The sequence below is a fragment of the Falco peregrinus genome, chromosome 5 (assembly GCF_023634155.1).
Source record: "Falco peregrinus isolate bFalPer1 chromosome 5, bFalPer1.pri, whole genome shotgun sequence".
Lineage (NCBI taxonomy): Eukaryota > Metazoa > Chordata > Aves > Falconiformes > Falconidae > Falco > Falco peregrinus.
Window position 1 is genome coordinate 114,038,161 of NC_073725.1, and position 13,474 is coordinate 114,051,634.

Below are 13,474 nucleotides of genomic sequence, written 5' to 3' on the forward strand. Positions count from 1 at the left end.
AAACAAACCTCCTTCTCTGCTTCAGAGGCCTATGTCCCTCCTCAACTCTTCTATAATGGGAAGGTGGATTATTTTGACCTTCAGCGACTTGGAGGTCTCCTGTCTCATCTTAAGAAAACTCTGAAAGGTAAGTGCTCTTATTTCCAATACCTGCATCCAGGTCCTGGCTGGAGTTCAGCCAAGAGACATCCCAGGGAGAGAGCCATGGGGTAATGAATTGTGATTAAATTCGAGGAGAAGAGACTTGAATTTTAATGAAATGCAAGTTATGCTGAAGAAGACACCATCCCTCTTGGGTGGAGCATCCTTTAAGTTAACAGTTTACTGTTTATATCCTTGAATTCGGTGTGTGGCTGGTGGAGGGAAGGAGGTGGTGTGGGAATACCACACCCAAGAGCTGGGAGCTGTTAAAGCACTGGCTGTCAGCCTGCATCTGCTGGGTGTGAAGGATGTCCAGGATTTACTTGCTGTACCACTTCAGGCAAGCGGTAGCCACCCTGTGTATGTACTGCAGCTGTGTGTTTGTATGCACCATGCTACTCTGGCAATAGGCTTTCAAAACCTCCCTTTTGGAGGAGTTAGAAACCCCTTGCCTTCCTGTTGGGCTTCATTTGTCTCTGGTTTCTGGCTAATCTGACACTTGCCTTTGGCTCAGATCTTTCTTCTCCTTCCCAAGTGCATCTGCAAGATTAGGACCATTTTCCCTGTCTCAGATTAATCCCTGGCTGTTCGAAATTAGATTACTTAAGAATGATGTAATTTCTTCTGGTCTCTTACCAAGGTCTTCCTGGCCAGCTTTAAAGACAGGGCTATGGACTAGAGGACATGTTCAGGCATTGTACAGCATAGCTGTCAGTGCAGCCTTCTTCTGGGCTGAAAATGGTTTCTGGTCTGAGTCTCAGTCCTAGTGCCTTGGGGACATATCATAGGACGGAATTGAAGAACTGGATGCTTAACAAATGGTCTCAGGCCCTGATTTTCCTTCCCTGCACTGGTTTGGCCTTGGTGGTTGTCTCCTGGTTCCTCAGTTATTCTATTTATTGCTGGTAGGACCAGGAACAGAAATGGATCCTGGGTGAGCAGCACCCATCAGGTCTCTGCTGCTTTAGCAAGGGCAGGCCTATCCTATGTAAGGAAGCTGGAGGGAAGATGAGCTTGTTCTGATGCACCAGCCAACTTTGCTGGCTGCTTCTTTACTGCCAAGAAGCAGGAGAGAGGATGAGTCTAGGGCTGCCTTATGAGATGCAAAGGGTGACTCCTGTATTCACAGCTGCTTCGGTGTTCTCTGTGCAGATGACCTGGCTGCAAAAGCCAATGTCCTGATCGACCCTGCGGAGCTGCAAGCAGTGACTATGGACGATCTTGATGAAGATGAGGAATCCGCAACATCAGCAGCACAGGTGAGCCCTGTACTGTTATTTTCCTGCGGGGGCCCTGATGCCAGGGCAGCAAGCTCAGCCTCTGGCTAGAAAAACTTTGCTTTAGAGGAAGGCAGTGTCTGGGCCAGGATTGTAACCATTCCATGGACAACCAGATAAAACAGCTGCGCTTGCATGAGTGTCACTAGAGATCAGCAAGATCCTAGATGCACCAAGTTTGAGCAGCAAAATTTCCTTTACTCTGCTCTCTCACTACCCACTGATCTGATTATGCCCCCTCCCCTCCATGGCAGCTCTTGTGCTTGCATTTGAAAGAGTGCAAGGCAATTGCAGACAGAGCAGCTTCTTGCTGTGCAGATCTGCTGCTTGTACCTGGCATGTGCCCTTAGAGGAAGGAATATCCATTTGCTAACCTGGCACTGCTGGCCCAGCTCACCTTCCAGTGGCCACTGTGCATCTATACCAACATCCTTGCAGGGACAAGGGTGGAAGAGTGGGCAGCTAAACAGCTAGAACTGTTTCTCTCTTAATTTCTTTTCAGTCTCAGCGTCCCTCTGCTGCCCTGGCCATTGGTGGAGCTCTTGCCAGACCTGGCTGGCTCAGCTCCCCAACCCTGGGCCGTGCCAACCGCTTCCTCAGCACAGCAGCTGTCAGTCTGATGAACCCGCGGCGGCCTCTTGGCACCCTGGAGAAGATCAAAGTGCGCACACTAAGTGTGGAGCAGCGGACAGAGGAGGACAGTGAGTACTTCCGCTGCATGCTGGCATGGCCAAGGTGGTTCCTGAGAGAATGGCATCTTCCATCTCCCAGTACTTTCAAGAGGAATCCGATCTCTTTACTGCCAGTATTGCTCTTTCCCATTCCCAGGGCATGCTGCCACCCACAAGTCCACAGTTAACCACTTTTCTATCCTGAACATGACACTGGTGATGCTGTCACTCTCTCTGTCTAAGGAGATGCTGCCTTGGTTCCTGCAAGTGCAGTGAGACTTTGCAGGGAGGTAGTTCAGAGGCAGCTGCGGCCCCGCTTCCTCTGAATGCAGACCAGCCAGAGGATGATGTGTGCAGTAGCAGCACCATTGCTGTTGGGTTGGGCCAGGCAGGCTTCTGAAGCATGTACAAGGCTTGAAGAAGCAGGACTTGCATGGTCTGGCTCTGAACAGTTCTGGCAGGTCAGCCTGATGCAGGCAGTGAGATGGGAATGGTGTGTGAGTGTATTTAGTGAATCACTGGGAAGGAGCACTGTGTAACAGAGGCACAGCAGGGCTTTGGCTTCAGAGAGGTGCAGTCAGAAGCTGAGGTGCCAAAATGCCTTGCTGAGAACTTCTCTCCTGTCTTGGGGATGCATTGCAGTTGAAGGCAGCCATGGAAATGAGGGTCTCTTACTGGGCAGACCCCCAGAGGAGCCAGACCAGCCCATCACAGAGAACTCCCTCCTGGAAGTCCTAGATGGGATAGTGATGATGTACAACCTCAGCGTCCACCAGCAGCTTGGGAAGGTAAGTGGCACATGCTGTGCAGGAGTCTGTTCCCTCAATGTCCATGCTTCTACACCGACCCTCTGTTTTCTGCTTATTTAGTGACTGTGTGCCCTTTCCTTCTCCCCACCCCTGTGAGGGATCTTGTTGCAAGCTTGTACGACTAGGGAAAAAAATACCCTCATTTATTGTTGGAATCTACTATTTTTCAGATGGTTGGTGTGTCAGATGATGTGAATGAATATGCCATGGCACTGAAAGACACAGAGGAAAAAATCAGCCGCTGCCCGAAGAGGGTAAGTGTCTCTGGACTCCAGCTTCCTTCTCTTGTACAGCTTCAGGTTCTGACAAAAAGGGTGAAGCACAGAGAGTGGGTGATTTCTAGCCTTGGAGCAGCCAGTGTTTTGGATGGGGTAGTAACCCATGCCTGGAGCTGTCAGCTGCATTTCATACCATGCCAACCCATTGTACCACTGCCTCAAGGAACAGAGGGACTGAAGCGACTGCTTCAGCTTCTCCCAGACAAGTCGTGGCAGCTTCCAAACCTCCATGTGCTGCAGATACCTTGGAGCCGGTCTCCTGGGGTGGGGACTTTCCAGTGCTGGACTGGGGACACATTTGTCCTATTAGACTTAGTCTCCAGCAGCTGGATCTGATGATGCATTAAAAAAGTATCTGACAGTAGTTGACTCTAAAGCTGCTGCCCACACTGGACCAGCATCCACATCAGGCCCTGTGGGCTGCAGCTGAGGCTGATAAGTGCTCTTCATAGCACTGATGACCACTCCCTCCTCAGAAAGGCTGCTGACCCCTTTCCTTCCTGCCAATACTCCCTAGCTAGCCCCAAGGTGGTATCTGCTTTTGAATTTTTGTCCAGTTCTGAAAGAAGATGCTATAAATGGCAGTGACGTCTGCTCTCACATCTCTGCACTCTTTTCAGAGGAGAGACATCCATGAGGAGCTGCTGAAGAGCCAAAAGGTCTTCTCTGAGAAACTCAATCACCTAAGCCGACGCCTTGCTTGGATAAATGTCACCATTTATTCAAAGGTGGGCAGGAGCATAATGTGAGCAGCTCAGAGGAGATCGAGAAGTGTACCTCTGTATCGGTGCTGCTTGGCTCACATGTCACAAGTGTCATTCTCCCTGATGCTGGATCAATGCCAATGATCTCTGAGGCTTGTTTTTCCCTTCTTGTGCATCAGAGATGCCTTCCTAGGCCTGGACCCCCTCCTGTCCCAGGCTTGGTCCTGTAAGGTTTGTTAGGACACAGCCCAGCCTGTTCTGAGCTGTGTGTGGTGCCGTAGGCTTTCCCTTGGGGCATCAGGCCTCTGCAGCACAGACAGAAGGGTGCAGGTCAGAGGGAGGTTCTGTTTTCAGGATGTGTCTAGAGGGTAGAAGCTACTGTGAACCATTTTCCTGAGCTGTCCTGCATTTCACAGGGGGGGCTCAGTTGTGCTGCGCTTCCTGAAATCTGCAGGATCCAAGCCTAGTGGGTTTTGTTGAGGTGTTCTCCCCTTTGTTACTTGGTTCCCACATAGACAGACTGCATTCTGCATTTAGTAATAATGCAGTGACTGTTTGCACAGGTTGTCACTGTTTTCCAGGATAAAATCTCTGGTCTCTTTTCTCATGAGCAGTTTTGCTGTTACGCTCCAATGATCTCCTGTCTTCCCTTACCCGTTGCCTTGCCCCATCTCTGTTTGTAGCTTTTCTGTGCTGGGGAAGAAGATGTTTCCCTGAACATGCGGTGGCAGCAGGGTCTCTGCGTGTATCCCAGGATGTAAACAGGGAGGAGCAGAGTGGTATTCTGTGAACATGTCTGGCAGAGCTGCAGTGGCTGATCCTGACTCATGAGCTCTTTGCTCGTCCCTTGCTTCACTCCCAGAGCAGGACTGCAAGGCGCAGTGCTGTGCTGCAGGAGCTCTCCATCTGCATTAGCATAGCCCATGCTTGCCAGAAAATAGACCTTTATTCCCAGACTGCTCTTGGAAGGCTGAAGGGCATTACCTATGTCCATTGCAGGTATCGCTGCAGTGGCCCTAGTGGAAACACTAAATGTGTCTCTAGATGATCTATTGTCATATTAAACACAGGTGCCTGCCTCCCATCAGGAGTGTGGGGTCACCTTTCTGGATGAACCAGCAGCACCTGGGAGTGAAGGTTACAGCCTTCCCTGCTTGTGCTCCTGTCCTCACTAACTGGCTCAGGCTGTGAAATGCACCCCAAGAACTGAGCGAGCTTGCTCTGAGCAGAACGTGGCTACATGGAGGAGCTTGTCTGTACTTACTGCCTGTACCTTCAGGGCTCCATCTCACAGCCATCACAGGTCCCTGCTGTTTCCCAATGGAGCCATCCACCCAGCGGGTTCCTCCATCGCTGGGACTTGCGTGCACTGGAGGGGACACATCTGTGTGAGTGTTGCAGGCACTGCTGATGCTGATGGAGAGAAAGAAACTGGTTCTGTCTGGAGGTGAAGTCCTGCTCTGCGCTGGGGTGTCAGAGCACAGGAAAGGCTGCTCCATCCTCAGGGGAATTAGTCACTAGTTTATTCTGAGCTGAAGGACTGAAGGTTAGATGAAAGGGAGTGCTACAGCTTAAAAACGCTCTTAGTTTTAAAGCAGATAATCCTGCCTTCAAAACATTCCCGTGGGCAGACCATTTCAGCTTATTTTCTTAGAACGCTGTGTTTATCCATCACACTGTGGGTAATCACATCTTTGTTTCCTCTTGGTGTAGACTTTCTTCTAGCTTGGCAATACCTGAAATGATGTTTTGAGGTTATCAAGGCTCATTACCTTAGTGTTTTCTGCACAATTGGTTTTTATCCTGAAAGCAACAGTTCAGCTGAGGTGTGTGTCACTGTTGAGATAAAGATGTCTTTTAGTCAATTTAGTTGATTTGCACTGGTTCAGTCTAATTTAAAGAGGAAACCCATGTAAATCTCCCAAAGGTGCTAGCAACATACTTTAGAAAAGCCACTAAGCAAATGAAATTATCTGCACATCTGATTTTAATTTTTTGTTGTTGTTAGGAGTGTACCCCTCCTCCATATGCAAATAGCTATTGCTTGTGATATTTCTTGGCATTGCAGGACATGAAATAATATTTTGTCTTATTATGGCTTTGTTGGTGCTGATTTTTATAGCTTAATGTTATGTAGAGGCTCTAAATTTCCTGGTTTTAATTTAGAACCCCCTGAGTTTTGCTTAGAGATGCAAGAGGCCAATGTTCCTCAGGACAGTAAATCCGGTTGAATGGCTGGCACAGAATCTGAAAGTCTTTGGCTGCCTATTGCAAAGATCCGAGTTGGTATGAGCTTTCAGCCTGTTCCCATTTAATTCCTACAAAGGACCAGCTTTCTTTCCAGCAAATTTATGCTGTGTTTGCTGCTGCCTGCCTTCCTTCAGCCAGTGTCCTTGGAGTAAAAACTACCATGCCTTTTTTATGATCAGGCCTGTGTGATCAGATATGCCCTACCAAGGAGTAGTTCTTGGAGGGTTTCAAGGCTCAGTGAGACAAAGCCACAGTTTATCTGATGTCACGATAATGGTTGCCCTCAGAGTTTGAAGGTGGTGTAGACGTCTCTGATCATTCCTTCCACCTGATGCTTCTGTGGCTCTGTGAGAAGACTGAATGGCACTGATGTGGTTAATGAACTTAGAGCAGCGGTCTGAGGAACATCTCAGACACTGAGATGCTTCTGAGGTCTAGGTGTGGTGCTGATTGTTGTGTTTCTCCAAAGAGAAGCTGGACAAAACCAAATGGGGATTGTTGTGTTCTCTCTGGCCAGGAGAAGATGCAGGATGTATATTGGCTGCTGCGAGTGTGCATCCGCACCATCGAGCATGGTGACAGGACGGGCTCACTTTTTGCTTTCATGCCAGAGTTCTACCTCAGTGTGGCTATGAACAGCTACAGCGCACTCAAGAACTACTTCAGCCCTGTAAACAGCATGGAGGAACTTCCAGGTAAAGGGATTCTGGCCTGATAAAGTATAAAGCAAGCCACATCCTTATGGTGAAGCAGTGGTAGCTGGGCATCATCCCTTCTGTGTCCTTTCCTGGTTGTGATGTGCTGCACCAGTATATTGTCTGTGTGCTGTGGAGCAGGCACTGAGTGCTCTTCCTTGAGTACGTACTCACCCACTGGTGAGCCATGGCTGTGGCTGCGCTCAGGCAGGGAGCCCATGCCTTGCCTGAAGCTGTCACAGTGTTGGCTGTAGTGAAAATCACCGGCAGCTGTGGATTTTGTTTCCAAGAAGGTACCAGGAATGGGCTGGGATGCTGGAAGATGTGATTGCCCCAGCAACGTGTGCCCCTGCGTGTTGGTTTCTGAGTGGAAGATGTGTCATGAGTGCAGGAATAACTGGAACTGCTTTTCAAATCCCCCTGGGATTTGGATTTGTTCCTCTGGAGATGACCAGCCACTTGATGCCAAGAGTCTGTGTTTAGGTGGATTCCCTCTGTGCACGTTCTGTGCTTTTCCTGGCTAAGTGATCCCACTGAGCTCTAAGCAAATTGTTCTGTGCTTTCCAAAGCCCAGGAAGGTAAGAAGAGTTTCTGTTCCCGCTAACAAGACATAGCTAAAGCGTTCACATCCATTAAGTGGGGGCTGTGCCTGCTGTTCAGGGAGCAGCAGAACTGAGCGGTAGCAGATTTCTTCAGGCTGGACATGGCTTTTGTGCATAGATCTAGGGTGTTATTTGTGTGGCTCAGCCTCTTCTGCACTAGGCATCTCTCCCTTGCTGTCTGACTCAGTTGCGTGGTTTTATCTTTCTCTGAGTAACTGTTTCAGAACAGAATCTACAGACTGAGGTAAGAGGCTCTGTTGGAGATTAATATGTTTTCCCAGCTGTCTGTTTTGACAGCTAGATGCACAACAAAGCTGCAGCTAGCTGTGGCAGGAATGAGTTCCGTGGCCTGTGCCATGTCCAGAATGCTGGGACCACAGGGCTGCCCATCAAGCCATTGGTGTGACCCCTGCTCCCTCCTCTTTGCAGGCTATGAAGAGACCCTGATGCGCCTCGCTGCCATCCTGGCCAAGCATTTTGCTGACTCAAGGATTGTGGGCACGGGTAAAGCTGCATCCCTCTGCTTTGGGGTGATAATGTTGCAGGTCTGGCCCATCCCGCTGCCAGTGGCTCACTAGATTTCTGTTGGGATCTATGTGCTGAATCTGTTGAGTGCTTTATGCCTCCACATACAAAGAGAGGCTGGGCACTGCCCTTGTATGGTGTGTCCTGCTTATTTCTTATTCCAGGGTAGTTACATGACCTAGGGTACCCTTCTGAGAGCAGGACTCATGTCCCAGCTACTTGCATGTCCAGTTTGGGGTTATTCCTTAGCTGCCTGAGCATAAGCATGCTTTTCACATTAGCTGGGACAGTGTGCCTCTCCAAGTGAGGGTCAGTTCCTCCCAGCCCCTGGTGTTTAGGTGCTCCCTGGTACGCTACGTGTCCTTGGGTGCCTGGCCTAGTCCCTTCTCATTCCTCCTCAGACATCCGGGACTCCCTGATGCAGGCGTTGGCCAGCTACGTCTGCTACCCCCACTCGCTGCGTGCTGTAGAGAGGATCCCAGAAGAGCAGTAAGTGCTGCCCTGCCAGTTCCCCAGGAGCTGGGGCAGGGCTGGGGTGGTGGCAAGGCCGGGTGGGAGAGCAGGTGGGCTGCCGAGCACTGCTGAGGGTCCAGGAGCGCAGCAGGGTGCTGGAGTTGTTTTGGGAGCCTTCTATCACCCTTATACCAGTGGCTTTGCTCTGCCCCAACTCCATGGGTGCTACTCTGTGTCCTGTTTAACCCCCTGTCCCCAAACCCTTTGGGATGACTTATGTCCTTGTCTGGCAGGCGGATCTCCATGATGAAGAACCTCCTGGCTCCCTATGAGCAGCGACCCTGGGCACAGACCAACTGGATCCTCGTCAGACTGTGGCGGGTGAGCATCCTGCATCCCTGCCCCTCTCAGTGTCTGGGGCTGGTTAGACACTGAGTATTTCACTTTCCAGTAGCAGCAAAACCCAACTGTTTTCCAGCCTCTTCAGATCTTCGCTTATCTCTTTTATCAGGGCTGTGGCTTCGGGTACAGGTACACACGGCTCCCACACCTGCTGAAAACCAAGCCTGAGGACGCCAGCCTCCCCAGCCTGCAGAGTGAGTGGAGCAGGGGACGGGTGCTTGGGATTATGGTGGGTGTTGAGGGAGGACCAGCCTCTTCCCTAGCAGCCTTCCCTACTACGGGCCAGGCCAGCTAGTAAGATGGCTGCTGAAGCAGGGGGATCCTGGCCAAACATCTAGACCTGATCTTTGCAGTCAGCATTTCCTTTCCTGGACATCCCCAGGCGCTCTGCACTGGCTGGTAATTCTTCTGCTTGCTGGGTGGTGAGTTAGATCCGTCAAGAGGAGGGGTTCTGCCCTTCAAGGGAGAGGAGAGAGGCCCAGGCCTGCATCCTTACCAGAGCTTTACCCCACAGTGTAAGCCTCGGAGAAGGCTTTCTGATGTCCACAGTGAGAAGCTGCTGTGGGGAAGAGTTGGTGAGTGTGCCAAGCAGTAGGTGCCCTGTGAGAGGGAGTGGGTGCCCACGGAGGCAGGGCACTGGAAAAGTTTGCAAGCAGCAAGTGTTTTAACGAGGCATCTCGCTTGGAGCCTGGCAGAGCCTGTCCTGCCTTTGGCACTGTGGTTTGGTTCTCAGCGCTGTCACCAAATGGAGCAGTTCCTCGGCTCTGGTCCGGCTGAGAAAGATGTGGGGAGAAAAAGGTACCTTTCTTGAGCTGAAGAACATGTCCCCAGCTTCACCCTTGCAGGGTCTGGGCCTGTCTGGGTACATTTCTGACCCCGCTCTGCTGGGGAAAAGGCTTTGTGCCAGACCTAGCGCCTGGAGAGCTGTGCGGGGGTGGGTGGCGGTGGGTGCTGCAGCCTGACAGGGGCAGGTGGCATGTGGAGGTGTGCACTGAGCCCCGTCCGGTGAGGAGAGCTGCCTGTCTGTGTTTTAACAGCACCCTTGTTCTCTTTCTCTCTCCTGCCCGTGGGTGCCCAGGAGATCTCTCTGTTGCTAGTTTCCAGAGTAAGTTTGTTGTGTGACTCTCTCTTGTCTGGTGAAATAGCTTTAGAGAGCTCCCTCCTTCCCCTCTTCTGTCTAGAGAGACCCTTCTTTGGGGGACAGAGGGCTTCACACAGTGATCGTTTTTCTTGGTTACGTCCCTGGGAGATGCCAGGCAGGCTGGTGCCCCCATGGCAGGCTCTGTGGCTGCACCATGGACGAGCTCTTGTGCCTCTTTTATCAGGGTTACCTCTGGGGGCAGAGCCCTGCCACAGGCTGTGCCAGCCTTGGGTTCCTCTGGTCCTTGGAGGACGATGGGGAAGCCCTGGTACACAGGCAGGAGGGACCTCATGACTATCCCCTCTCCCTCCTACTGCACAAGCAAGCCCCTGAGTGGCTGCCACCAGTCCCGTGGGGCAGTGACCCAGCTCCCCGCATCTCGGGGAGCTCTAGGGCAGGAGCAGAGTTCCTCAGCTTTCAAGGCCTCTCTCCGTCCATCTCTGGGTGGCTCCACACAGTCTGAGCCTGGAGTGGGCTGGGCTGGCTACTGGGGCCTTGCTCCTGGGATTGATATTTTAAGGCACAACCAAATCAATAATGAATGCTGATTTATTTGAAGAGTGACAGGGGACTCAGAGGTGTCCTTGCGATACTGCCAAGGGAAGGAGGAGGAGATGACCCCCTTGCCTTCCCACCCATCAGTCTTCACCTTGTTTGCAATTTGAGCATTGGCAGGGACAATGGGACAAACTGCTAAGCTGAAAGAAATCCCTGTTTTTCTGGGTCTGCTTCTGCAGGCCAGTCTGAAGGGAGTTTGGGCAAATGCATCTTCTCTGGTGTTCCAGCTTTGTCCTGCTTTGGGGATGCTTCCTTGGAGGACTCCGTGCAGGCGGGGAAGCTGTGCTGGCGCTGCCTCACCATGTCCATGAAACATGCAGAGCACAGACCACCTACGCTGCCTTTTGCCCTTGCTCGCCGACGGTGAGCAGTGAGATGGCTGCCTGGCTTAGCCCGGGGAGGGGCAGAGGCTCAGGAAGGCTGTGTGTGCTCCTGCTTGCTCCCTCAGTTGTTCCTTAGCCCACTGACACCAAACAGCTCCTGTGCAGGCAGGGCTCTGCCTCCAGCTTGGCTCCTGACAGCAGACAGGGACTGTGTTCAGAGGCAGGGGCAGTTCTGTTTGGCAGCTGCTGTAGAAACTTGTTTTGCTTTCATCATGGCTTGTAGGCAAGGCTGGGTGCTGTTACGGCACGCACACGGTGAGCAGCAGCCCTGGCCCTGTGCCAGGCCCAGTCTGTCTTGCTTTTACCAAGCTGTAGGGTGGCTTCAGGTTGCAGCATAGGGCTCCTCTGCCCCAGGCTTTCTGCCCACACATCCATCAGCGGTGGAGGGTAGGTGGATGGCACCATGAGATCATCTAGCTGAGCTGTTTTGCAACGTGGGCCAGAGAATTCACCCACGTCCCAAGTCCAGCAAATTGCCCAAGCTAAAGAGGTCTTTCAGGAAGAAGTCCTTCTCAAACTGACACCAGAAGCATCAGCTGGTGGTAGTTGAGTTGTCCGAGTCCTTCTGATCATGGTTCCTCACCCTCAGAAATAAATCCATCACTTTTTCCTGATGGGAATGTGTGTAGCCTCATCTCCTGCCTTTCGATGCTGCTGCTCTGCCTTTCTCTGCTGGGTTAAGCTCTGTACGTGACAACATTTTATTCTTCAAAAGTACTTATGTACCAGGGTAAACTCACTTCTTGGTCCCTTTTAATGGTGAAAAAAAAGCGCAGCCTCTGTACCTTGTTGAGGAAGAGATTTTGCTTTTCGGAGCCACCCCGATGTTCACCCTTCCCATGTTTTTAACAGCCCCAGAGGTGCCAGTGTCATGCTAGCTGGAACACCTCCCTGATCTGCCAGTCATGGAGCCAAAACTTGCATTAGCCTGTTTGCCAGTGCCTTGCTTTGGAGGCATGCAATGAGTGCCAGGTGCATGCTGGGGCATCCTGATGCCTTGCACTTGACCTTACTGATATCTCAGCCCCTGATTGACACTTGCTTTCCTTCTGCCTCACCCTGCAATGTTCTGTTTGATCCTCTCTAAATACTTTGAACAGGTGCAGTTTGCCAGTGATGTGGATCGCTGCATCCCCAGATTACCTCTTTCACTGCTGTTTCGTCAGTCCAACAGCCACAGCAACTGCGTGGGGACTGTTTCACATCTATGTCTGGATCCTTTCAAACACTCAGATTAGCATTGGGTGGAACTACTTTGTTTCTGAATCTGGTCCATTTGGGGCTTTCCTCCTCTGTGCTCCCAGCTCTACTGTAAATGCTGCAGTGTCCAGAGACCCCCTTGGGTTTCTGGCCAAGAAGTCTCACATATAGCCCTGTTATAAATCTCCCTGGGTCATTAGCAAGCTACAAAGTACGTAATTATCTTCCTGTGATGAAAGTACATGACGCTACTTCTTGACAATTATCTAGCAGGAGCACTTACTGAAGTCTTCCACTTCATCTGCTTTATTAATTTTTAACTCTGTCTATTAATGACCCGCTGCTACTGTTAGATTTTCTCCCATTACTACTTTTTTTTTTAATAATTCTGCTAGAATTTTTTCCTGTAGTTGAGGAAACATTTCATGTGGCGTGGTTAGTCATGGATGCTGCTTTTATGTCCTTTCTTTCTATTACCCCTTTTCTCCTTGTTTTCATCAACCACTGGCTATGTTTGATTATGTTCACTTTATCTTTTACATTTTAACTTATGTCTTTCCTTCATCCTGGTCTGAACCCTTTAACCCAAGTGCTTGCTGTAGCACTAGGGCTTCCTGGCTGCCTAATAATCTTCTTAAAGAACTCTGTGGTTTTATTCATTATTTCTCCCCTACCTAGATTTTTTTTTTCCCCTCTGATCACTTTGCTTATCTATTTGTGAGGAAGTTTCTGTTGTGGAACCATCAGATACATCTATAATTGCTTGGGGTCATGCTCTGCTGCCCACATTAAATGTATTGAGGTCAAAATTTCTGGCCTTAGAAAACCACCAATTTCTGTTCCAATGACTGATCTTTATCTGTCATAACGAAGGCTAAGCCAAGATTGAGTGGCTTTTGTGTTAGGGAGTTACAAGCTTTAGAAACACTAATGACATACTATTGCCAGAATCAAGAAAGTAAGCACCTCAGTGAGCATTCGTATCCACAGGGTCCCTATGAAATGATGTCCCTGTCTGAAGTGGCGCACATAAGGGATGTATCATTACCCAGGAGGACAGTGGTAGCCGAGACGTGAAGGAGGTGGGTGGAAATGCCTCAGCAAAGGTGAACATCTTGCAAATGAAGACACCAGGGCTAGGTTTATGGATACCACCTAATCACTGCCCCATGGAGAAACTGATCTGGGAACTCATGCAACAGATGAAGCTGCTTTTTCTGTATTGCCTTATGATGCTTTCAAAGAGCAGCAGTGATCACAGCATCTTCAGATACAGAATCCTGTTGGGAGCAACAAAAGCCAAGGAAGTCCACTGTTTCCTGGCGTTAACTTAAAACCTTAGAAAAACTACATAACTGTGGAGGCGTTTGACAAGAGGGACCACT

At 50.4% G+C, this 13,474-nt stretch overlaps 1 protein-coding gene across 1 annotated transcript in view; it reads left to right on the plus strand.

Moving 5' to 3' along the window:
* The window catches only part of RNF123 (ring finger protein 123), a 51,834-nt gene that overhangs the window by 18,231 nt on the left and 20,129 nt on the right, over window positions 1-13,474 (plus strand). The window contains exons 20-30 of the mRNA XM_055805443.1: window positions 26-127; window positions 1,294-1,400; window positions 1,921-2,119; window positions 2,732-2,877; window positions 3,069-3,152; window positions 3,797-3,904; window positions 6,648-6,825; window positions 7,857-7,931; window positions 8,354-8,441; window positions 8,699-8,786; window positions 8,917-9,001. Coding sequence (XP_055661418.1) covers window positions 26-127; window positions 1,294-1,400; window positions 1,921-2,119; window positions 2,732-2,877; window positions 3,069-3,152; window positions 3,797-3,904; window positions 6,648-6,825; window positions 7,857-7,931; window positions 8,354-8,441; window positions 8,699-8,786; window positions 8,917-9,001 — 1,260 coding nt within the window. The remainder of the gene's footprint in view (window positions 1-25; window positions 128-1,293; window positions 1,401-1,920; window positions 2,120-2,731; window positions 2,878-3,068; window positions 3,153-3,796; window positions 3,905-6,647; window positions 6,826-7,856; window positions 7,932-8,353; window positions 8,442-8,698; window positions 8,787-8,916; window positions 9,002-13,474) is intronic.